This window comes from Staurois parvus, unplaced genomic scaffold, assembly GCF_062004578.1.
Source record: "Staurois parvus isolate SC_StPar_1 unplaced genomic scaffold, SC_StPar_1.0 ptg000547l, whole genome shotgun sequence".
NCBI lineage: Eukaryota > Metazoa > Chordata > Amphibia > Anura > Ranidae > Staurois > Staurois parvus.
The window spans coordinates 87,687-111,114 of record NW_028318343.1 but is presented as its reverse complement, the minus strand read 5'-3'; the positions used below and the strand labels follow the sequence as shown (position 1 = coordinate 111,114).

The following is a 23,428-nucleotide window of genomic DNA, read 5'->3' as shown; positions in this document are numbered from 1 at the left end:
GGGACAGTACTTACATTTAATGAGACGTAGCCCGTGTGATGGTGCTTGCTGTTCTATTTAAAATTTTCTGTCCTTAAATATTTATATATATGTAAAGCGCTGTGCAAACTGACAGCGCTATATAAATACCTGAAATAAATAAATAGTCAGGAGATGTATTTCCCTGTATTTTATCATGAACAGCCTCCTTATTGTTTTATGAATATTTTTCTAACTTTGATTATATAATCCTTGTTGGCTATGTGTTATAGAAGACACTGGTAGTGATGAGGCAGAATTCAGACTTTACTTGTGTGGCTTAAGTTGCAAACATACAGAGCACATTTCAGCAGGTTGTGATAGCAGACATGTTACTTCCTGAAGATAGAGAGAAGACAGGAAGAGGTATAGAGAGAACCAGCAAGTCTTACACATATGCACAACTGATAACCTTAGTGTACAGTGCCATCTACATGATATTAACACAGAAATAATATATACATTACATGCTGTTGCATTCCCAACAATCCTTAGGGTCTTATTTGCTTTCCATGTTTGTAATAGTTTTGAACATTTTTAGAAACATAAACAAAAAGTTGTATTTCTTTAAAAAATTATATAGTTTAAATATTGATTTCCACAACTCTGCAATTTACATATGGATTAAAAGTGACTTCTAAATGAATAATCACAGTTACTCCTGAACATATTCTAAGTGGTGCTGTATGCATATGTATTATTAATCTGTATTTTGGTTTTACTGTCTTTAGGGGGGTGGTAAGATAAGATTTATTTTTAGACAGGTTTTCCTGTGGCACTGTCCACTTTGATCAGATTTAAAGGCCAGATAAAGTTTCACAACTGTTTTTCTTATTTATAAACCTGCACTGCTGTATGTTATGATTTGCAACCAAATTTCACTTAAAAATGGCTAAAGTTGTAAATTTTAGTTTAAAAAAAATAAAAACAGCACAAGGGACAGTACTTACATTTAATAAGAAGTAGCCCGTGTGCTGTTGCTGGCTGTTCTATTTAAAATTTTCTGTCCTCAACCCCCCAACAGCATTATGATACTTTGACTGGCAAGTACTCGGTCATGCCACATTGTACCCAAATTAATTTTATATAATTTTTTTGGGGAAAATGCACATTTATTCATTTATTCAGCAATGGGTTTTTTTTTTTTTACAATATAAAGGAAACAGACTGAATATTTAAAAATATTTCCCTTAGTTTCTTTTTATAAAACTTTGCAATAAATCTTTATAAACAAAATGTATTACTTGGTTAAAAAAAAAAGGTTACAGTAAATTGTTTAGTCTGTGTAAAAGTTATAGAGTCTACAAACTATGATATTTATTTTTGAAATTTCTCAACCCAAAAAAGAAAAGTATAAAAAAACCCAAAATGATCCATTTATGGAAAGTCAAAAACCCAAAGTTTTTAGTATGAGGCATAGTGAGTAGAGATGAGCGAAGTATTCAAAAATTCGATTCGACTGATTCGGCGAATTCGTAGAAAAAATTTGATTCGAGTCGAATATATTCGCTGTGAATTTAACTTAAAAAAGGGTGTTTCTAGGCTTCAGAGAGACTTAATATTAGTGCTGAACACTGTACCTTTAATTTAAATGCCCTTGGAGTCTGCTGGGGAAGAGAAATAATACTGTCAGGCAGTATGACATGCAGATGAGTGCCGTCGATCTTAGAATCACCGCACACTTCACTCATTTGGCCAGTCACGGGGCCAAAACCAGAGTGTGGAGCCACAGTGTGGCGGTGGAGGCAGCAGCAATGGGAGGCCATGCAGCACCCTATGACAAAAATGGAAACCACCAGCAGTGTGAGGAGACCTGAAAGTGGCACATGGCAGAGTGTGGCGATAGAGACAGCAGCAATGGGAGGCCGTACAGGGACCCATGACACACTCTGGACCTGGCAGCAGCATGAGGAGGCGGTACAGGGGCCCATGGCAGATTACGGGCCTGGCAGCAGCATGAGGAGTCGGTAGGGGGGCCCATGGCAGATTACAGGCCTGGCAGCAGCAATGGGAGGCCGTACAGGGACCCATGACACAATCTGGACCTGGCAGCAGCATGGGGAGGCGGTACAGGGGCCCATGACAGATTACGGGCCTGGCAGCAGCATTTGGAGTCGGTACGGGGGCCCATGACACACTCTGGACCTGGCAGCAGCATGAGGAGGCGGTACAGGGGCGCATGACAGATTACAAGCCTGGCAGCAGCAACTTGGACAGGAGGACGTTCAGTTTCTGCACCGTCTGGTGCGTGCTCGCAAACTGTTGTCTCTTGGAAACGGATTCCAAGAAAGACTGCTGACGGAATCCGTGAAGAGGAGTAGCAGGAGAAGGAGCATCTGAACGAGCGGAATATGCCAACAAGCGACAACAGGGGCCCATGACAGATTACGGGCCTGGCAGCAGCATGAGGAGTCGGTACGGGGGCCCATGGCAGATTAGGGGCCTGGCAGCAGCTATGGGAGGCCCGTAATCTGCCAGCACCCTATGACAAAAAATGGAACCCACCAGCAGTGTGAGGAGACCTGAAAGTGGCACATGGCAGAGTGTGGCGATGGAGACAGCAGCAATGGGAGGCCGTACAGGGACCCATGACAGACTCTGGACCTGGCAGCAGCATGAGGAGGCGGTATAGGGGCCCATGGCAGATTAGGGGCCTGGCAGCAGCTATGGGAGGCCCGTAATCTGCCAGCACCCTATGACAAAAAATGGAACACACCAGCAGTGTGAGGAGACCTGAAAGTGGCACATGGCAGAGTGTGGCGATGGAGACAGCAGCAATGGGAGGCCGTACAGGGACCCATGAGAGACTCTGGACTTGGCAGCAGCATGAGGAGGCGGTATAGGGGCCCATGGCAGATTAGGGGCCTGGCAGCAGCTATGGGAGGCCCGTAATCTGCCAGCACCCTATGACAAAAAATGGAACACACCAGCAGTGTGAGGAGACCTGAAAGTGGCACATGTTTGGGGCATGATTCATGGCGGATTTAGTCAGTTGTGTCAGGAACTGGTGGTTTGAAATCCAGACTAATCCACGCCTGATTCATTTTCACAAACGTCAGTCTCTCCACACTTTGGGTGGACAGTCGTGTCCTCCGCGGAGTTGCAATACCTCCTGCCGCACTAAACACGCGCTCCGATGCCACGCTACTGGCCGGGCATGACAGCCTTTCAAGGGCAAATTCAGCTAGTTGGGGCCAAAGGTCAAGTTTCGTTGCCCAGTAGTCAAGGGGATTGTCTACCTCGGTTGGCAGGGTGCTGTCCAAGTAGGCCTAAGCCTGTTGTTTGAGGTCCTGCTCCAGGTCCACCTGATGCTGCTGCTGCTGCTGCTGCTGCGGCTGGTTAGTAGTTTCCTCACTGCGCTGGTGAAGAAAGCTACTCATCATCGACTGCAGACTGAGGCAGCCGCTGCTGGTGGAGCTGCCACTGCTCCTACCACCCCACCCCTCCCCTGCTGCCATCGCAGCGGAACGCGAGCGCACAGGGCCCACAGTGTCTGAGGATGGACGTTGCGCAGACAGGCAGAGACCAGCTGACTACATATGTGGTTTTTATAGTACGTTATTTTGGCCTCCCTCTCAGCAGGTGTGAAAAAGGCCACCATTTTGGAACGGTAGCGAGGGTCCAACAAGGTGGACAGCCAAAAGTCATCCCTCTGTCTGATGGTTATTATTCGGCTGTCGCTACGCAAGCAACCGAGCATGCTATGGGCCATTTGTGCCAAGGAATGCGAGGGACTCCCTGCCTCCATCTCCACAGCATACTGCCACGGTGCGTCTGGGTCCTCTGTCTCCTCCTCCTCCTCCTCCTCTACCAGATGCTCCTGCTCCTCCACTCCTGTCCGCTGAGTGGAAAAACCACCCATTTCACTCAATAATTCCTGAGCACCAATGTCCTCCTCTACCTCCTCCTCTTCTTCCTGTCCTGCCCCCACAGGGGTCATGTGGCGTTGAGATCTGTGCGCCACGTCTACCGCACCCTGACCAGCCATTGTTAACAGCATTTGTTCCAGGACGTGCAACAGAGGAATGACGTCGTTCATCCCATAGTCCTGCCGACTCACGAATAGCGTGGCCTCCTCAAAGGGCCTGAGCAAGCGCAGGTGTCACGCATGAGCTGCCAATGGCTGACATCTAAGTTACACAGGGAATACCTTTATCCGCTTTTAACATCAGGAAATCTGTGATGGCCTTTTGCTGTTCGTAAAGGCGGTCTAACATATGTAGGGTTGAATTCCACCTTGTTGCAACGTCACAGCATGAGGAGTCGGTATAGGGGCCCATGGCAGATTAGGGGCCTGGCAGCAGCTATAGGAGGCCCATAATCTGCCAGCACCCTATGTCAAAAAATTCAACACACCAGCAGTGTGAGGAGACCTGAAAGTGGCACATGGCAGAGTGTGGCGATGGAGACAGCAGCAATGGGAGGCCGTACAGGGACCCATGACAGACTCTGGACCTGGCAGCAGCATGAGGAAGCGGTATATAGGGGCCTATGGCAGATTAGGGGCCTGGCAGCAGCAATGGGAGGCCCATAATCTGCCAGCACCCTATGTCAAAAAATTCTACACACCAGCAGTGTGTGAGGAGACCTGAAAGTGGCACATGGCAGAGTGTGGCGATGGAGACAGCAGCAATGGGAGGCCGTACAGGGACCCATGACAGACTCTGGACCTGGCAGCAGCATGAGGAAGCGGTATATAGGGGCCTATGGCAGATTAGGGGCCTGGCAACAGCTATAGGAGGCCCATAATCTGCCAGCACCCTATGTCAAAAAATTCAACACACCAGCAGTGTGTGAGGAGACCTGAAAGTGGCACATGGCAGAGTGTGGCGATGGAGACAGCAGCAATGGGAGGCCGTACAGGGACCCATGACAGACTCTGGACCTGGCAGCAGCATGAGGAGGCGGTATATAGGGGCCCATGGCAGATTAGGGGCCTGGCAGCAGCTATGGGAGGCCCTTAATCTGCCAGCACCCTATGTCAAAAAATTCTACACACCAGCAGTGTGTGAGGAGACCTGAAAGTGGCACATGGCAGAGTGTGGCGATGGAGACAGCAGCAATGGGAGGCCGTACAGGGACCCATGACAGACTCTGGACCTGGCAGCAGCATGAGGAGGCGGTATATAGGGGCCTATGGCAGATTAGGGGCCTGGCAGCAGCTATAGGAGGCCCATAATCTGCCAGCACCCTATGTCAAAAAAATTCTACACACCAGCAGTGTGAGGAGACCTGAAAGTGGCACATGGCATGAGAGACTCTGGACCTGGCAGCAGCATGAGGAAGCGGTATATAGGGGCCTATGGCAGATTAGGGGCCTGGCAGCAGCTATAGGAGGCCCATAATCTGCCAGCACCCTATGTCAAAAAATTCAACACACCAGCAGTGTGTGAGGAGACCTGAAAGTGGCACATGGCAGAGTGTTAGGAATGGACTGGCCAGCAATGGTGGGACTCACCTGCCTTTTGATCTGCAGTACCAGGGCTGGCCAGCGGGTGCTCCCAGCAATCAGAGACTCAACCTTTCAGCCAGCTAAACACCTGGAACTGATGATGCTGGGGTATTTAAGGGATGGCCAGACCCACAGACTCTGCCTTGGTGTTGTGTTTCTCTTGGGCCCTGTATCCTGTTCCTGCTCTCTGTTCCTGTCTGATTCTCTGCTACCTGTCCTGATCCCTGGCTTGTGACCCTGACCATCTCTCTGCTTGACCCTCTGTACTACGCTGCTTGCTACCTGCTGAACCTGGCCTGTGACCCCGACCATTCTCTGCTTGCTCCCCCTGTACCTACCTGCCCTATTGATATTGACCCGGCCTGCCTGACGACGCTTGCTTGTATATACTGTTATCTGTGGGTGGTTGGTTTGGTTTGTTTGCACTGTGTTATGTTTTAGTATTGCACTGCGTTTATGTTTGTATTGTTAGTGTTAATAAATTGTATTGTTTATCACATATCTGAAGTCTGCGTTTCCCTGCATCAGTCACACACCTCTGGTCATACCTGGGAGCCCTGACACAGAGTGTGGCGATGGAGACAGCAGCAATGGGAGGCCGTACAGGGACCCATGACAGACTCTGGACCTGGCAGCAGCATGAGGAGGCGGTATATAGGGGCCCATGGCAGATTAGGGGCCTGGCAGCAGCTATGGGAGGCCCTTAATCTGCCAGCACCCTATGTCAAAAAATTCTACACACCAGCAGTGTGTGAGGAGACCTGAAAGTGGCACATGGCAGAGTGTGGCGATGGAGACAGCAGCAATGGGAGGCCGTACAGGGACCCATGACAGACTCTGGACCTGGCAGCAGCATGAGGAGGCGGTATATAGGGGCCCATGGCAGATTAGGGGCCTGGCAGCAGCTATGGGAGGCCCTTAATCTGCCAGCACCCTATGTCAAAAAATTCTACACACCAGCAGTGTGTGAGGAGACCTGAAAGTGGCACATGGCAGAGTGTGGCGATGGAGACAGCAGCAATGGGAGGCCGTACAGGGACCCATGACAGACTCTGGACCTGGCAGCAGCATGAGGAGGCGGTATATAGGGGCCTATGGCAGATTAGGGGCCTGGCAGCAGCTATGGGAGGCCCTTAATCTGCCAGCACCCTATGTCAAAAAATTCTACACACCAGCAGTGTGTGAGGAGACCTGAAAGTGGCACATGGCAGAGTGTGGCGATGGAGACAGCAGCAATGGGAGGCCGTACAGGGACCCATGACAGACTCTGGACCTGGCAGCAGCATGAGGAGGCGGTATATAGGGGCCTATGGCAGATTAGGGGCCTGGCAGCAGCTATGGGAGGCCCTTAATCTGCCAGCACCCTATGTCAAAAAATTCTACACACCAGCAGTGTGTGTGGAGACCTGAAAGTGGCACATGGCAGAGTGTGGCGATGGAGACAGCAGCAATGGGAGGCCGTACAGGGACCCATGACAGACTCTGGACCTGGCAGCAGCATGAGGAGGCGGTATATAGGGGCCTATGGCAGATTAGGGGCCTGGCAGCAGCAATGGGAGGCCCATAATCTGCCAGCACCCTATGTCAAAAAATTCTACACACCAGCAGTGTGTGAGGAGACCTGAAAGTGGCACATGGCAGAGTGTGGCGATGGAGACAGCAGCAATGGGAGGCCGTACAGGGACCCATGACAGACTCTGGACCTGGCAGCAGCATGAGGAGGCGGTATATAGGGGCCTATGGCAGATTAGGGGCCTGGCAGCAGCTATGGGAGGCCCTTAATCTGCCAGCACCCTATGTCAAAAAATTCTACACACCAGCAGTGTGTGAGGAGACCTGAAAGTGGCACATGGCAGAGTGTGGCGATGGAGACAGCAGCAATGGGAGGCCGTACAGGGACCCATGACAGACTCTGGACCTGGCAGCAGCATGAGGAAGCGGTATATAGGGGCCTATGGCAGATTAGGGGCCTGGCAGCAGCAATGGGAGGCCCATAATCTGCCAGCACCCTATGTCAAAAAATTCTACACACCAGCAGTGTGTGAGGAGACCTGAAAGTGGCACATGGCAGAGTGTGGCGATGGAGACAGCAGCAATGGGAGGCCGTACAGGGACCCATGACAGACTCTGGACCTGGCAGCAGCATGAGGAGGCGGTATATAGGGGCCCATGGCAGATTAGGGGCCTGGCAGCAGCTATGGGAGGCCCTTAATCTGCCAGCACCCTATGTCAAAAAATTCTACACACCAGCAGTGTGTGAGGAGACCTGAAAGTGGCACATGGCAGAGTGTGGCGATGGAGACAGCAGCAATGGGAGGCCGTACAGGGACCCATGACAGACTCTGGACCTGGCAGCAGCATGAGGAGGCGGTATATAGGGGCCTATGGCAGATTAGGGGCCTGGCAGCAGCAATGGGAGGCCCATAATCTGCCAGCACCCTATGTCAAAAAATTCTACACACCAGCAGTGTGTGAGGAGACCTGAAAGTGGCACATGGCAGAGTGTGGCGATGGAGACAGCAGCAATGGGAGGCCGTACAGGGACCCATGACAGACTCTGGACCTGGCAGCAGCATGAGGAGGCGGTATATAGGGGCCCATGGCAGATTAGGGGCCTGGCAGCAGCTATAGGAGGCCCATAATCTGCCAGCACCCTATGTCAAAAAATTCAACACACCAGCAGTGTGAGGAGACCTGAAAGTGGCACATGGCATGAGAGACTCTGGACCTGGCAGCAGCATGAGGAAGCGGTATATAGGGGCCTATGGCAGATTAGGGGCCTGGCAGCAGCTATAGGAGGCCCATAATCTGCCAGCACCCTATGTCAAAAAATTCAACACACCAGCAGTGTGAGGAGACCTGAAAGTGGCACATGGCAGAGTGTGGCGATGGAGACAGCAGCAATGGGAGGCCGTACAGGGACCCATGACAGACTCTGGACCTGGCAGCAGCATGAGGAAGCGGTATATAGGGGCCCATGGCAGATTAGGGGCCTGGCAGCAGCTATAGGAGGCCCATAATCTGCCAGCACCCTATGTCAAAAAATTCAACACACCAGCAGTGTGAGGAGACCTGAAAGTGGCACATGGCATGAGAGACTCTGGACCTGGCAGCAGCATGAGGAGGCGGTATATAGGGGCCCATGGCAGATTAGGGGCCTGGCAGCAGCTATGGGAGGCCCATAATCTGCCAGCACCCTATGTCAAAAAATTCAACACACCAGCAGTGTGAGGAGACCTGAAAGTGGCACATGGCATGAGAGACTCTGGACCTGGCAGCAGCATGAGGAAGCGGTATATAGGGGCCTATGGCAGATTAGGGGCCTGGCAGCAGCTATAGGAGGCCCATAATCTGCCAGCACCCTATGTCAAAAAATTCTACACACCAGCAGTGTGTGAGGAGACCTCAAAGTGGCACATGTTTGAGGCATGATTCATGGCGGATTTTGTCAGTTGTGTCAGGAACTGGTGGTTTGAAATCCAGACTAATCCACGCCTGATTCATTTTCACAAACGTGAGTCTCTCCACACTTTGGGTGGACAGTCGTGTCCTCCGCGGAGTTACAATACCTCCTGCCGCACTAAACACGCGCTCCGATGCCACGCTACTGGCTGGGCATGACAGCCTTTCAAGGGCAAATTCAGCTAGTTGGGGCCAAAGGTCAAGTTTCGTTGCCCAGTAGTCAAGGGGATTGTCTACCTCGGTTGGCAGGGTGCTGTCCAAGTAGGCCCAAGCCTGTTGTTTGAGGTCCTGCTCCAGGTCCACCTGATGCTGCTGCTGCGGCTGGTTAGTAGTTTCCTCACTGCGCTGGTGAAGAAAGCTACTCATCATCGACTGCAGACTGAGGCAGCTGCTGCTGGTGGAGCTGCCACTGCTCCTACCACCCCACCCCTCCCCTGCTGCCATGGCAGCGGAACGCGAGCGCACAGGGCCCACAGTGTCTGAGGATGGACGTTGGCGCACAAAGGCAGAGACCAACTGACTACATAGGTGGTTTTTATAGTACGTTATTTTGGCCTCCCTCTCAGCAGGTGTGAAAAAGGCCACCATTTTGGAACGGTAGCGAGGGTCCAACAAGGTGGACAGCCAAAAGTCATCCCTCTGTCTGATGGTTATTATTCGGCTGTCGCTACGCAAGCAACCGAGCATGCTATGGGCCATTTGTGCCAAGGAATGCGAGGGACTCCCTGCCTCCATCTCCACAGCATACTGCCACGGTGCGTCTGGGTCCTCTGTCTCCTCCTCCTCCTCCTCTACCAGATGCTCCTGCTCCTCCACTCCTGTCCGCTGAGTGGAAAAACCACCCATTTCACTCAATAATTCCTGAGCACAAATGTCCTCCTCTACCTCCTCCTCTTCTTCCTGTCCTGCTCCCACAGGGGTCATGTGGCGTTGAGATCTGTGCGCCACGTCTACCGCACCCTGACCAGCCATTGTTAACAGCATTTGTTCAAGGACGTGCAACAGAGGAATGACGTCGTTCATCCCATAGTCCTGCCGACTCACGAATAGCGTGGCCTCCTCAAAGGGCCTGAGCAAGCGGCAGGTGTCACGCATGAGCTGCCAATGGCTGACATCTAAGTTACACAGGGGAGTACCTTTATCCGCTTGTAACATCAGGAAATCGGTGATGGCCTTTCGCTGTTCGTAAAGGCGGTCTAACATGTGTAGGGTTGAATTCCACCTTGTTGCAACGTCGCAGATCAGGCGATGCTGTGCAATTCCGTTCTGCCGCTGCAGCTCAAGGAGGGTGTGCTTTGCGGTGTAGGAATGGCTGAAATGCATGCAAAGTTTACGTGACATTTTAAGGATGTCTTGCAGTGGGATGGTGGATTTTAAGAACCGCTTGACAACCAGATTGAACACGTGAGCCATGCATGGCGCATGGCACAACCTTCCTTGACGCAGAGCAGACACCATGTTCTTTCCGTTGTCGGTCAACATGGTTCCGATTTTCAGTTTGCGCGGAGACAGCCATCTGTCGATTTCTCTGTTCATTACACTCAGAAGTTCCTCCCCTGTGTGACTACGTTCGCCAAGGCATACCAGGTGCAGAACAGCGTGACACCGTTGCGCCCTGCACATGTGATATGCCGGTCGGGTAATGGGACTTGGCACGGGGGTGGCGGCTGAGGACACGGCGGAAGAAGAGGTGGTAGAGGCGGACATCTTTGCCGGACCAAGGACGTGCAAACGTGGAGGCAAAAGCGGCGTGACCTGTCCAAGTTGCTGGTGCGGCTGTGACGGCACCACGTTCACCCAGTGGGCCGTAAATGACATGTACTGTCCCTGACCGTAGTTACAGCTCCACACGTCGGCGCTGCCGTGCACTTTGGCAGAGACCGACATGCTCAAAGACTGGCCCACCATGTCTTCTACATGTGAATGCAGGGCTGGCACTGCCTTTTTGGCGAAGAAATGACGGCTTGGCACTCTCCACCGCGGCGCGGCACAAGCCATCATTTCTCTGAAAGGTGCTGAGTCCACCACTTGGAAAGGGAGGGACTGCAGCACCAGCAACTTGGACAGGAGGACGTTCAGCTTTTGCACCGTCGGGTGCGTGCTCGCAAACTGTTGTCTCTTGGAAACGGATTCCAAGAAAGACTGCTGACGGAATCCGTGAAGAGGAGTAGCAGGAGAAGGAGCATCTGAACGAGCGGAAGATGCCAACGAGCGACAACTCCCCTCAGCAGAGGTGTTGGAGCCTTGACTGGCTGATGGAGGGCGATTGACGTCGGGTGACGGAGCAAGTAACGGAGCGGGTGATGGAGCGGGGGCTGGGGCGGGCAGAACCGCCGTATCTTTATCACGGTTTTCCCAGGCCACCAAATGGCGACGCTGCATATGCTGCCGCAACGCTGTAGTCCCAACATGGGCCCCCTGGCCACGCTTGACTTTCTGGCCACATAGTCGACATACGGCTACGTTTACTTCCTCGGGCGGCTTGACGAAAAATTGCCACACCGCCGAGTAGGAAACTTTGCCCCCGATACTCCTCACTGGCTGACTGCTGCTTCCTCCGTGCACACCGGCACCACTAATGGCCGTGGTGGTAGGCTGCAGTGGAGCTGGTGCTCTACTCCGTGGCCGTTTGGCTCCACTGACACTGCTGCGACCCTGCTGCTGTCTCCTGGGCAACCCACCGACTGTTTTGCTCGCTGCCAAGCTGCCACCCTCTTCTCCTGATGATGCGGAAGAAATTGCCTGATGACGACGAGGCTGCCAAGTGCGATCAACCTCCTCATCATCAAGTAGGGTCTCCGCCTCACTACTAGCCCCCTCGGCTGCGTCTGGGTCAGGAGACAGACCTGTCTCTAGACCGGCTACCGAGCCACTCTCCTCGCCACTACTTCTTCGCCTGGCTGCTGAAAAGGCGGATGTCTCCCCCCGTTCCTGACCGCCCTCTGTTAGCTCTTCCTCACTGTACAGTGGGGCTGAGCCCACAGCATGCGATACTTCGCTTGGTGAGGGAACACCAAAGGACAGGGGCAGGTAGAGGACACGTGATTTCAGTGGGCTTGGTCCCGGGCCATGCCAACTAACGGTTGTGTCTGACGTACCCACCGACCGTTGGCTGTAGGTGTCAGAGGTGACCTGGGAAGAGGAAGACGACCGAGCCAACCAATCGACGACGGCAGGGTTGTCGGTGGAGACACGACCGCTGGATGACACCGGGAGCACTGGCCTCTGGCTGCGAATAGTGCTGCCTCGACCCCTTCCTCTGCTGCCACGTCTGCTCGCTCCTAAAACATTGCCTCCTCTGCCACTCCTCTGCATGTTGTCTGACATACTCTTTAATTAAACGATTATGTGTCCCTGAGTAACAATTCTGTGTCCCTGAGTAACAATTCTGTGTCTGTGCGAGTAACAATTCTGTGGCCCTAAGTAACAGTTCTGTGGCCCTCAGTAACAATTCTGTGTCCCTGATTAACGTTTCTGTGGCCCCAAGTAACAGTTCTGTGGCCCTCAGTAACAATTCTGTGTCTGTGCGAGTAACAATTCTGTGTCTGTGCGAGAAACAATTCTGTGGCCCTAAGTAAAGTTTCTGTGGCCCTAAGTAACAATTCTCTGGCACTCAGTAACAATTCTGTCTGTCCCTGAGTAACAATTCTCTGGCACTCAGTAACAATTCTGTCTGTCCCTGAGTAAAAATTCTGTGGCCCTAAGTAAAGTTTCTGGGGCCCTGAGTAACAATTATCTGGCACTCCGTAACAATTCTGTCTGTCCCTGAGTAACAATTCTCTGGCACTCAGTAACAATTCTGTCTGTCCCTGAGTAAAAATTCTCTGGCCCTAAGTAAAGTTTCTGTGGCCCTGAGTAACAATTCTCTGGCACTCCGTAACAATTCTGTCTGTCCCTGAGTAACAATTCTCTGGCACTCAGTAACAATTCTGTCTGTCCCTGAGTAAAAATTCTGTGGCCCTAATTAAAGTTTCTGTGGCCCTAAGTAACAATTCTCTGGCACTCAGTAACAATTCTGTCTGTCCCTGAGTAACAATTCTCTGGCACTCCGTAACAATTCTGTCTGTCCCTGAGTAACAATTCTCTGGCACTCAGTAACAATTCTGTCTGTCCCTGAGTAAAAATTCTGTGGCCCTAATTAAAGTTTCTGTGGCCCTAAGTAACAATTCTCTGGCACTCAGTAACAATTCTGTCTGTCCCTGAGTAACAATTCTCTGGCACTCCGTAACAATTCTGTCTGTCCCTGAGTAACAATTCTCTGGCACTCAGTAACAATTCTGTCTGTCCCTGAGTAAAAATTCTGTGGCCCTAAGTAAAGTTTCTGTGGCCCTGAGTAACAATTCTCTGGCACTCCGTAACAATTCTGTCTGTCCCTGAGTAACAATTCTCTGGCACTCCGTAACAATTCTGTCTTTCCCTGAGTAAAAATTCTGTGGCCCTAATTAAAGTTTCTGTGGCCCTAAGTAACAATTCTCTGGCACTCAGTAACAATTCTGTCTGTCCCTGAGTAACAATTCTCTGGCACTCGGTAACAATTCTGTCTGTCCCTGAGTAACAATTCTCTGGCACTCAGTAACAATTCTGTCTGTCCCTGAGTAAAAATTCTGTGGCCCTAATTAAAGTTTCTGTGGCCCTAAGTAACAATTCTCTGGCACTCAGTAACAATTCTGTCTGTCCCTGAGTAACAATTCTCTGGCACTCCGTAACAATTCTGTCTGTCCCTGAGTAACAATTCTCTGGCACTCAGTAACAATTCTGTCTGTCCCTGAGTAAAAATTCTGTGGCCCTAAATAAAGTTTCTGTGGCCCTAAGTAACAATTCTCTGGCACTCAGTAACAATTCTGTCTGTCCCTGAGTAACAATTCTCTGGCACTCCGTAACAATTCTGTCTGTCCCTGAGTAACAATTCTCTGGCACTCAGTAACAATTCTGTCTGTCCCTGAGTAAAAATTCTGTGGCCCTAAGTAAAGTTTCTGTGGCCCTGAGTAACAATTCTCTGGCACTCCGTAACAATTCTGTCTGTCCCTGAGTAACAATTCTCTGGCACTCCGTAACAATTCTGTCTGTCCCTGAGTAAAAATTCTGTGGCCCTAATTAAAGTTTCTGTGGCCCTAAGTAACAATTCTCTGGCACTCAGTAACAATTCTGTCTGTCCCTGAGTAACAATTCTCTGGCACTCGGTAACAATTCTGTCTGTCCCTGAGTAACAATTCTCTGGCACTCAGTAACAATTCTGTCTGTCCCTGAGTAAAAATTCTGTGGCCCTAATTAAAGTTTCTGTGGCCCTAAGTAACAATTCTCTGGCACTCAGTAACAATTCTCTCTGTCCCTGAGTAACAATTCTCTGGCACTCAGTAACAATTCTGTCTGTCCCTGAGTAAAAATTCTGTGGCCCTAATTAAAGTTTCTGTGGCCCTAAGTAACAATTCTCTGGCACTCAGTAACAATTCTGTCTGTCCCTGAGTAACAATTCTCTGGCACTCGGTAACAATTCTGTCTGTCCCTGAGTAACAATTCTCTGGCACTCAGTAACAATTCTGTCTGTCCCTGAGTAAAAATTCTGTGGCCCTAATTAAAGTTTCTGTGGCCCTAAGTAACAATTCTCTGGCACTCATTAACAATTCTGTCTGTCCCTGAGTAACAATTCTCTGGCACTCGGTAACAATTCTGTCTGTCCCTGAGTAACAATTCTCTGGCACTCAGTAACAATTCTGTCTGTCCCTGAGTAAAAATTCTCTGGCCCTAATTAAAGTTTCTGTGGCCCTAAGTAACAATTCTCTGGCACTCAGTAACAATTCTGTCTGTCCCTGAGTAACAATTCTCTGGCACTCCGTAACAATTCTGTCTGTCCCTGAGTAAAAATTCTGTGGCCCTAATTAAAGTTTCTGTGGCCCTAAGTAACAATTCTCTGGCACTCAGTAACAATTCTGTCTGTCCCTGAGTAACAATTCTCTGGCACTCGGTAACAATTCTGTCTGTCCCTGAGTAACAATTCTCTGGCACTCAGTAACAATTCTGTCTGTCCCTGAGTAAAAATTCTGTGGCCCTAATTAAAGTTTCTGTGGCCCTAAGTAACAATTCTCTGGCACTCAGTAACAATTCTCTCTGTCCCTGAGTAACAATTCTCTGGCACTCAGTAACAATTCTGTCTGTCCCTGAGTAAAAATTCTGTGGCCCTAATTAAAGTTTCTGTGGCCCTAAGTAACAATTCTCTGGCACTCAGTAACAATTCTGTCTGTCCCTGAGTAACAATTCTCTGGCACTCGGTAACAATTCTGTCTGTCCCTGAGTAACAATTCTCTGGCACTCAGTAACAATTCTGTCTGTCCCTGAGTAAAAATTCTGTGGCCCTAATTAAAGTTTCTGTGGCCCTAAGTAACAATTCTCTGGCACTCATTAACAATTCTGTCTGTCCCTGAGTAACAATTCTCTGGCACTCGGTAACAATTCTGTCTGTCCCTGAGTAACAATTCTCTGGCACTCAGTAACAATTCTGTCTGTCCCTGAGTAAAAATTCTCTGGCCCTAATTAAAGTTTCTGTGGCCCTAAGTAACAATTCTCTGGCACTCAGTAACAATTCTGTCTGTCCCTGAGTAACAATTCTCTGGCACTCCGTAACAATTCTGTCTGTCCCTGAGTAACAATTCTCTGGCACTCCGTAACAATTCTGTCTGTCCCTGAGTATGAATTCTGTGGCCCTAACTAGCGTTTCTTTGTCCCTAAGTAACAGTTCTGTGGCCCTCAGTAACAGTTCTGTGTCTGTGCGAGTAACAATTCTGTGTCTGTGCGAGTAACAATTCTGTGGCCCTAAGTAACAGTTCTGTGGCCTTCAGTAACAATTCTGTGTCTGTGCGAGTAACAATTCTGTGTCTGTGCGAGTAACAATTCTGTGGCCCTAAGTAAAGTTTCTGTGGCCCTAAGTAACAATTCTCTGGCACTCAGTAACAATTCTGTCTGTCCCTGAGTAACAATTCTCTGGCACTCAGTAACAATTCTGTCTGTCCCTGAGTAAAAATTCTGTGGCCCTAAGTAAAGTTTCTGTGGCCCTGAGTAACAATTCTCTGGCACTCAGTAACAATTCTGTCTGTCCCTGAGTAACAATTCTCTGGCACTGAGTAACAATTCTGTCTGTCCCTGAGTAAAAATTCTGTGGCCCTAATTAAAGTTTCTGTGGCCCTAAGTAACAATTCTCTGGCACTCAGTAACAATTCTGTCTGTCCCTGAGTAACAATTCTCTGGCACTCGGTAACAATTCTGTCTGTCCCTGAGTAACAATTCTCTGGCACTGAGTAACAATTCTGTCTGTCCCTGAGTAAAAATTCTGTGGCCCTAATTAAAGTTTCTGTGGCCCTAAGTAACAATTCTCTGGCACTCAGTAACAATTCTGTCTGTCCCTGAGTAACAATTCTCTGGCACTCCGTAACAATTCTGTCTGTCCCTGAGTATGAATTCTGTGGCCCTAACTAGCGTTTCTTTGTCCCTAAGTAACAGTTCTGTGGCCCTCAGTAACAGTTCTGTGTCTGTGCGAGTAACAATTCTGTGTCTGTGCGAGTAACAATTCTGTGGCCCTAAGTAACAGTTCTGTGGCCTTCAGTAACAATTCTGTGTCTGTGCGAGTAACAATTCTGTGTCTGTGCGAGTAACAATTCTGTGGCCCTAAGTAAAGTTTCTGTGGCCCTAAGTAACAATTCTCTGGCACTCAGTAACAATTCTGTCTGTCCCTGAGTAACAATTCTCTGGCACTCAGTAACAATTCTGTCTGTCCCTGAGTAAAAATTCTGTGGCCCTAAGTAAAGTTTCTGTGGCCCTGAGTAACAATTCTCTGGCACTCAGTAACAATTCTGTCTGTCCCTGAGTAACAATTCTCTGGCACTGAGTAACAATTCTGTCTGTCCCTGAGTAAAAATTCTGTGGCCCTAATTAAAGTTTCTGTGGCCCTAAGTAACAATTCTCTGGCACTCAGTAACAATTCTGTCTGTCCCTGAGTAACAATTCTCTGGCACTCAGTAACAATTCTGTCTGTCCCTGAGTAACAATTCTGTGGCCCTAATAACGTTTCTGTGGCCCTAAGTAACAATTCTCTGGCACTGAGTAACAATTCTGTCTGTCCCTGATTATGAATTCTGTGGCCCTAACTAGCGTTTCTTTGTCCCTAAATAACGATTCTGTGGCCCTCATTAACAAGTCTGTGTCCCTGAGTAATGGTTCTCTGTCCCTAAGTAACTTTTCTCTGTCCCCAATTATCGTTTCTGTGGCCCTAACTCTGTCCCTGTCCCTAGTACAGAGCGGTCTGCCTCTGTTCAATAACTGCAGGCAAATGAAGAATTCCAAAATGGCCGCTATTTATAGCTCGACCATTACACAGTGCTGGCTGGCTGGCTGCTGATAGGCTGATGCGATCACATGTAGTTGAGGCATGCATTATGGGTCAGCCCGCCTTGTCTGCGCGCCTTCCCAGACATCCCCGCTCCGTCGCCGCACATGTCAGCCGCCATTTTCTGAAAAATTTCGATTCGCGCGTCCGAATTAGGCTATTTTTCGGATTCGGCACGAATCGAAATTTTTCAGATATTCGACTCGAATTCCACTTCGGATACTTCGATTCGCTCATCTCTAATAGTGAGCTTTGTGAAGTTGTAATATTTTGACACAATTTTTTTTCTTCACATACAACATTGACATATGTACAATTACACCCCAAAACACATTCTTCCACTCCTCCCTAGTATGGGGATACACCACTTGTGAGACATTTCCTACCTAGATGCATAAATGGAGGGGGGGGGGGGAATACAAATTTCTTTTGGTGGCATTTATTCACCAATGGGGTTTTATTGTTTTATAAAATATAAAGGAAACCAGACTGAATATTGTAAATGTTTCTCTTAGTCTCTGTTATAAAACTTTGCAGTAAATCTTTATAAAGGGCAAAATGTATTCCTTGGTAAATAAAACATAAAAGGGTACAGTAAATATTTAGTCTGTGTAAAAGTTATAGAGTCCACAAGCTATGATATTTATTTTAAAATTCTCAACCCAAAAAGGGACATATAAACACCCCCAAAATGATCCATTTATGGAAAGTCAACACCCCTCGGTTTCTAGTATGAGGCATAGTGCATTTGTGAAGTTGTAATATTTTGTCGCAACTTTTTGGAATTTAAAACAAAAAAGTTTTCTCACATACAACATTGACATATTTACAATTACACCCCAAAACACATTCTTCCACTCCTCCCTAGTATGGGGATACAACATTTGGAGACATTTGCTGCCTAGATACATAGAGGTTCTCCCAAAGGAGCACATTACATTCTGCTTCTCCTCCTGAATATGGGGATACCACACGTGAGAGAGTTTTTTTGCAGCCTAGCCACATAGAGGGGCCAAAATCATAAGAGCACCTTCAGGCTTTCAAGGGGCAAAGGTTATGCATCTAATTTCCTGACTACCTATCACATTTCTCCCCGAGATGTATCACACACCTGGTGCTTGCCTGATGCAGCTCAGTAGGATGCTCAGTGCTTGCTAACATAGTATCCCCTTTATTCTCGGACCAGAGGTAGTAGTAATTGAACCACTGCCTTTCTTAGGTTCATACTCAGAATCTGAATCTAACTGTGAGATTGGTACCGGAGTTGCAGTAATCAGAACACTGTTGCTTTCCCACACTGGCAATGGTGGAGCGGAAATCAGGAACGCTGTTGCAGGCTTACAATGGTCTGGTGACACTGGCACTGATAAGCACAAATGTTGCTGGCTGCACTGGTCTGGTGACACTGAAACTGGCCTGGTGGCTTTTAGGGAATGTATTGCTGGGTAATACTGGGACTGTTGTGGCTAGCATTCAGGGACACTGTGGTTGGCTGCACTGATCTGGTGACAATGGGAAAGGTTTAACTAATGATCAGGGACACTGTGGCCAGCTTGGTGCACTGTACAAAATGCTGCTGCTAATTTACGGCGGTAAAACTCTTTTCTTTCATAGCTGATCAGTGTATGAAAGGATACAGAGAGCAAAATGCAGACCTTGTTTACATTTATGATTGCTGTAATTGGTCATAGTGATTACTTGTTCAGGGCCTATCTGATTGGCTCTGTACCTCCGCTTTGTGATCTGCTGTGTCTATTGGATATAGTGATTATAGAGTGTACCCATGCACACACTAGAGCAGCCTTTCTCAACCAGGGTGCCTTGAGGTTTCTTCAGGGTTGCCTTGGCAAAATGTTTAAAAATTGCCCAAAATTGTATACAAGCCAGAGGGTGGAACAAGCTTGCCTTTTAGTTACACAAAGCCACAGATTTTCATTGTGCACCATTACAACCCTCTAGTCGCCAGCGTCCTAAGAGCCAATAACATCAGTTGATAAGGATGATGTCAGCTACCTGCACAGCATCCTAGTTTGACCCTCCCCCGCCCTCTCCATCAGCGCTGAGGTTACACTAGCTTAGTGTTGGAGAAAAACTGAGGAAGAAGAGAAACACTGGAATACTAGTCAGTACCAGTGTGCAAAAGTGTATTTGCTTTGGAAGAATGAATCACCCCTAATGTTGGGTTTCCTACATGTGTGGATGTTGCTGCGTTATATTAAACTAATAGAATCGGTTTTCTCATTTTAGAATGGGGGGCCTCAGAACTGTCCATAATTTTAAAGGGTGCCTCAGGACTGTCCATAATTTTAAAGGGTGCCTCAGGACTGTCCATAATTTTAAAGGGTGCCTCAGGACTGTCCATAATTTTAAAGGTTGCCTCAGGACTGTCCATAATTTTAAAGGGTGCCTGAACAAAGGTTTTTTTTGACTGAAAAAAGGTTGAGAAACACTGCACTAGAGGGCATGCACAAGAACCACAAGGGGTGGCCATTTTGAAATTACCTCCTGCCCTTAGGAAGCAATAGGCCAGTCATTTAACCTAACATCCCTCACACTAAAACCCCCTCAACACTCCACTCCTTCGACCTTGCTACTCTTTGAGCGCTTAGTCTATAATCGCCTAAGGTCCCACCTCACCAACAACAACCTCCTTGATCCCCTACAGTCTGGCGTCCGTCCCCTACACTCCACCGAAACCGCCTTACTCAAACTCACCAACGACCTGCTAACTGCCAAAGCTAATGGCCACTATTCAGTTCTCCTACTCCTCGACCTCTCCGCGGCTTTCAACACAGTTGACTACCCCCTCCTCCTCAAAAAACTATACTCTCTTGGCCTCAGAGACTCCGCTCTCTCCTGGCTCTCTTCCTATCTATCACAGCACTCCTTCAGTGTTACCTATAACGCTGCCACCTCCCCCTCACTCCCCCTCTCTGTTGGGGTCCCTCAAGGCTCTGTCCTCAGGCCCCTTCTCTTCTCCATCTACACCTCCTCCCTTGGCCAGCTGATACACTCCCAACTCTCAACTACCATCTCTACGCCGATGACACACAAATCTATCTCTCTACCCCTCGCCTCACCCCTTCAGTCTCCACCCGAATCACTAGCCTACTGAACGACATATCAGATTGGATGTCACTCCACTTCCTCAAATTAAACCTTTCCAAAACCAAGCTCCTAGTTTTCCCCCCAGCCCGCGCCCCACCCCCCCAACTTCTCCATCAGTCCCACCCTGCAAGCCAGAGTACTAGGTGTCATTCTAATCTCCAATCTGTCTTTCCAGCCCCAGGTCCAATCGCTGACAAATTCATGTATACTCCACCTCCTCAACATCTCCAAAATACATCCGTTCCTAACCCCAGAAACTAAGCAACTCATTCACTCCCTTATCATATCACAACTTGACTACTGTAACTCCCTCCTCACCGGCTTACCTCATCACAGGCTATCCCCGCCTCAGTTTATCCTGAATTCTGCGGCCAGACTCATCCACCTTACTAACTGCTCCATATCCTCCACCCCCCTCTGCCAATCACTCCACTGGCTTCCGATTGCCCAATGCCTAAAATTCAAATTGCTAACATTGACGTACAAAGCTGTTCATAATACTGCCCCTAACTACATCACCAATCTTATATCCAAATACCACCCAAAACGTACTCTCCGCTCCTCACAAGACCCCCTACTCTCTAGTTCCCTGGTCTCCTCCTCCCATGCCCATCTCCAGAACTTCTCCAGGGCTTCCCCCATTCTCTGGAACTCACTACCCCAATCCATCAGACTGTCACCTACCCTCCTCACCTTTAGGCGCACCCTGAAAACCCATCTCTTCAGGGAAGCCTACCCTGTCCTCACCTAATTGCCGATCTCCACCACTCTTCCTACCACTCCATCCCCCACAGCTATTTCCTCCTGTACCACTATCCACTCCCTCCTAGAATGTAAACTCCAAGGAGCAGGGCCCTTGAACCCCTCGTGTATTGTATTGTTACTGTACTGTCTCTTGTACTGTCTCCCATTATAATGTACAGCACTGAGTAAACTATTGGCGCTATTTAAATACTGAATATTAATAATAATAATAATTTATTTATAACAGCCAGATGGAAAGTGGTTAAATAAATGTAAAAAGTATAAACTATCATTTCTTTTTTTCCATGCAAGGGTGATGGAGGAATGCTCGAACAATACCAAAAACGTGTTCTATATTTCAGCTTTTTCCATCTCTAAAACCGGACAATGTCTCCTTCTCACTGCAGTTCTATTGATGTATCTTATGACCATCCTTGGAAACATGACCATTGTTCTACTGGTGTGTCTGGTTTCCCGGCTCCATACTCCAATGTATTTCTTCTTGAGTAATCTTGCTATTAGTGATGTCATATTTGTTTCAGTTACTCTTCCAAAACTTCTCTCCATACTCCTAACACATGACCATTGGATGTCTTTCTCTGCCTGTATGACTCAGGTGTACTTCTTCGCATGGTCAGGTGCTTCTAATATATTTCTACTGACCTCCATGTCCTATGACCGATACGTAGCAATCTGTAAGCCATTACAATATTACTTACTGATGAGTAAAGATGTATGCCTTTCATTGGCTCTGTCCACTTGGCTTATATCTGTGACTTATGCAGCAGTAAATGTGTTGGCCGCATCTCTATTATCCTTCTGTCTCACACAAAAGGTTGAGCATTTCTTTTGTGATCCGAAAGAACTGTATGCAATATCCTCTAGTGATGTTACAGGCAGAAACATACTCATGTTATGTGAGGACTTACTGTTTGGATCTTTTCCTTTTTTACTCATTCTGACTTCCTACGTATTCATCATCTCCACCATACTGAAAATTAATTCCTCGGAGGGACGACTGAAAGCTTATTCCAGTTGCACCTCCCACCTCACCACGGTAATATTATTCTATGGTCCAGCCATTGTAATTTACGGCAAACCAGAGTCTGAAGGTTCTAAGGAGCTGGACAAGTTGCTGGCCTTGCTTTACACGGTTGTGGTCCCAATGCTCAACCCATTTGTCTACTCTTTGAGGAACAAAGATATTTTGAAGGCCATAAGAAGTATAAAAAGAAAGTCAACACGCTTCTGAATGTTCCTGATTATACTGTAAATGTTTGCAATATTGTTTTCAAATATCTTTCATTATCATTTTCACAAATGGTTGACTAATACTAAGGATTGTAACTTGTTTTTTTTTTTATGGTTGAACTGGACGGACCTTTGTCTTTTTTCAGCCAGACTAACTATGTAACTATGTAATCTTATATGTCTTCAGGATATGTTTATGTGACTATTGTTAATGGAGAAATACAGCAAAAAGCTCATTTGGCTGTACTTCTCCTTTGGATCACAGCAGTGCAGTTCATTCTGCACTCCTGTGACCCATTTTCAGCTGACAACGAGCTGAAGTCCTCTGTTGGCAGACGTCAAGGCTGGGGAAAGATCACCCCAGAGACCGGAGCGGTACCTGGCTTAGCATCTCAGAGATCCGCTGCGAGCCTGAGCCAGCCGCTCCCTTCCTCTACACAGCCCAGCACTCCAGTGGGGGGGGGAGCAGACAGTGGTGACAGTCTCTGCTCACAGCGGGGGTGAGAACTTAGTGATCAGTGGTCATGTGATTGCTGAGTCCTCACAGCATCAGACCGATGCTACATCCACCTAGGGAAGTGTAATTACAATTCTCTTGTAACTATTTCATTACTGAATGATTGTAACAGACTTTGTCAATGCAATAAAATGTATTGAACCACAAAAAGAAAGAGGAACGTGATTTTCATTAAATCATTTTCCAGCAGTTACTTTAGCTAATCCATTTTATCACAGTCAATATATTGTAACATGGATTCAGCAAGGCGTCTTCAGGAATTTATTCCATGCTTTCTTTAGAGCATTTTGCGGCTTTTACTGCTCTGTCAGACATACATTTTTGCTCATGAACCACCGAATCCACTGCAGTCCAAAAAGATTCAGATTCTGACACTGATGTGCAGATTTCCTGATCCTGTCCCATTATCACCTCAATTTCCCATTCTTGCTAGCAGATGAAATTCTGCCATTTTTTCAAATTACATGCCTGGGAGATGCATTTAAGTGATATAAAACTCATG

At 48.1% G+C, this 23,428-nt stretch overlaps 1 protein-coding gene across 1 annotated transcript; it reads left to right on the top strand.

Annotated features, from left to right (window-relative positions):
* Positions 1-21,474: 21,474 nt before the first annotated feature.
* LOC149451191 (olfactory receptor 1J21-like) lies at positions 21,475-23,129 on the top strand. Its single transcript, XM_089690916.1, has 2 exons — positions 21,475-22,394; positions 23,078-23,129. Exons 1-2 carry the CDS (start codon positions 21,475-21,477, stop codon positions 23,127-23,129), a joined length of 972 nt encoding a protein of 323 aa, XP_089547042.1.
* Positions 23,130-23,428: the final 299 nt, after the last annotated feature.

Bases quoted from the DNA above. Each gene is read 5' to 3' on its own strand.
- LOC149451191 (XM_089690916.1), top strand. From the start codon at position 21,475: ATGGAGGAATGCTCGAACAATACCAAAAACGTGTTCTATATTTCAGCT. The intron at 22,395-23,077 runs GTCAACACGCTT...AACCACAAAAAG, and splicing joins ATAAGAAGTATAAAAAGAAA to AAAGAGGAACGTGATTTTCA.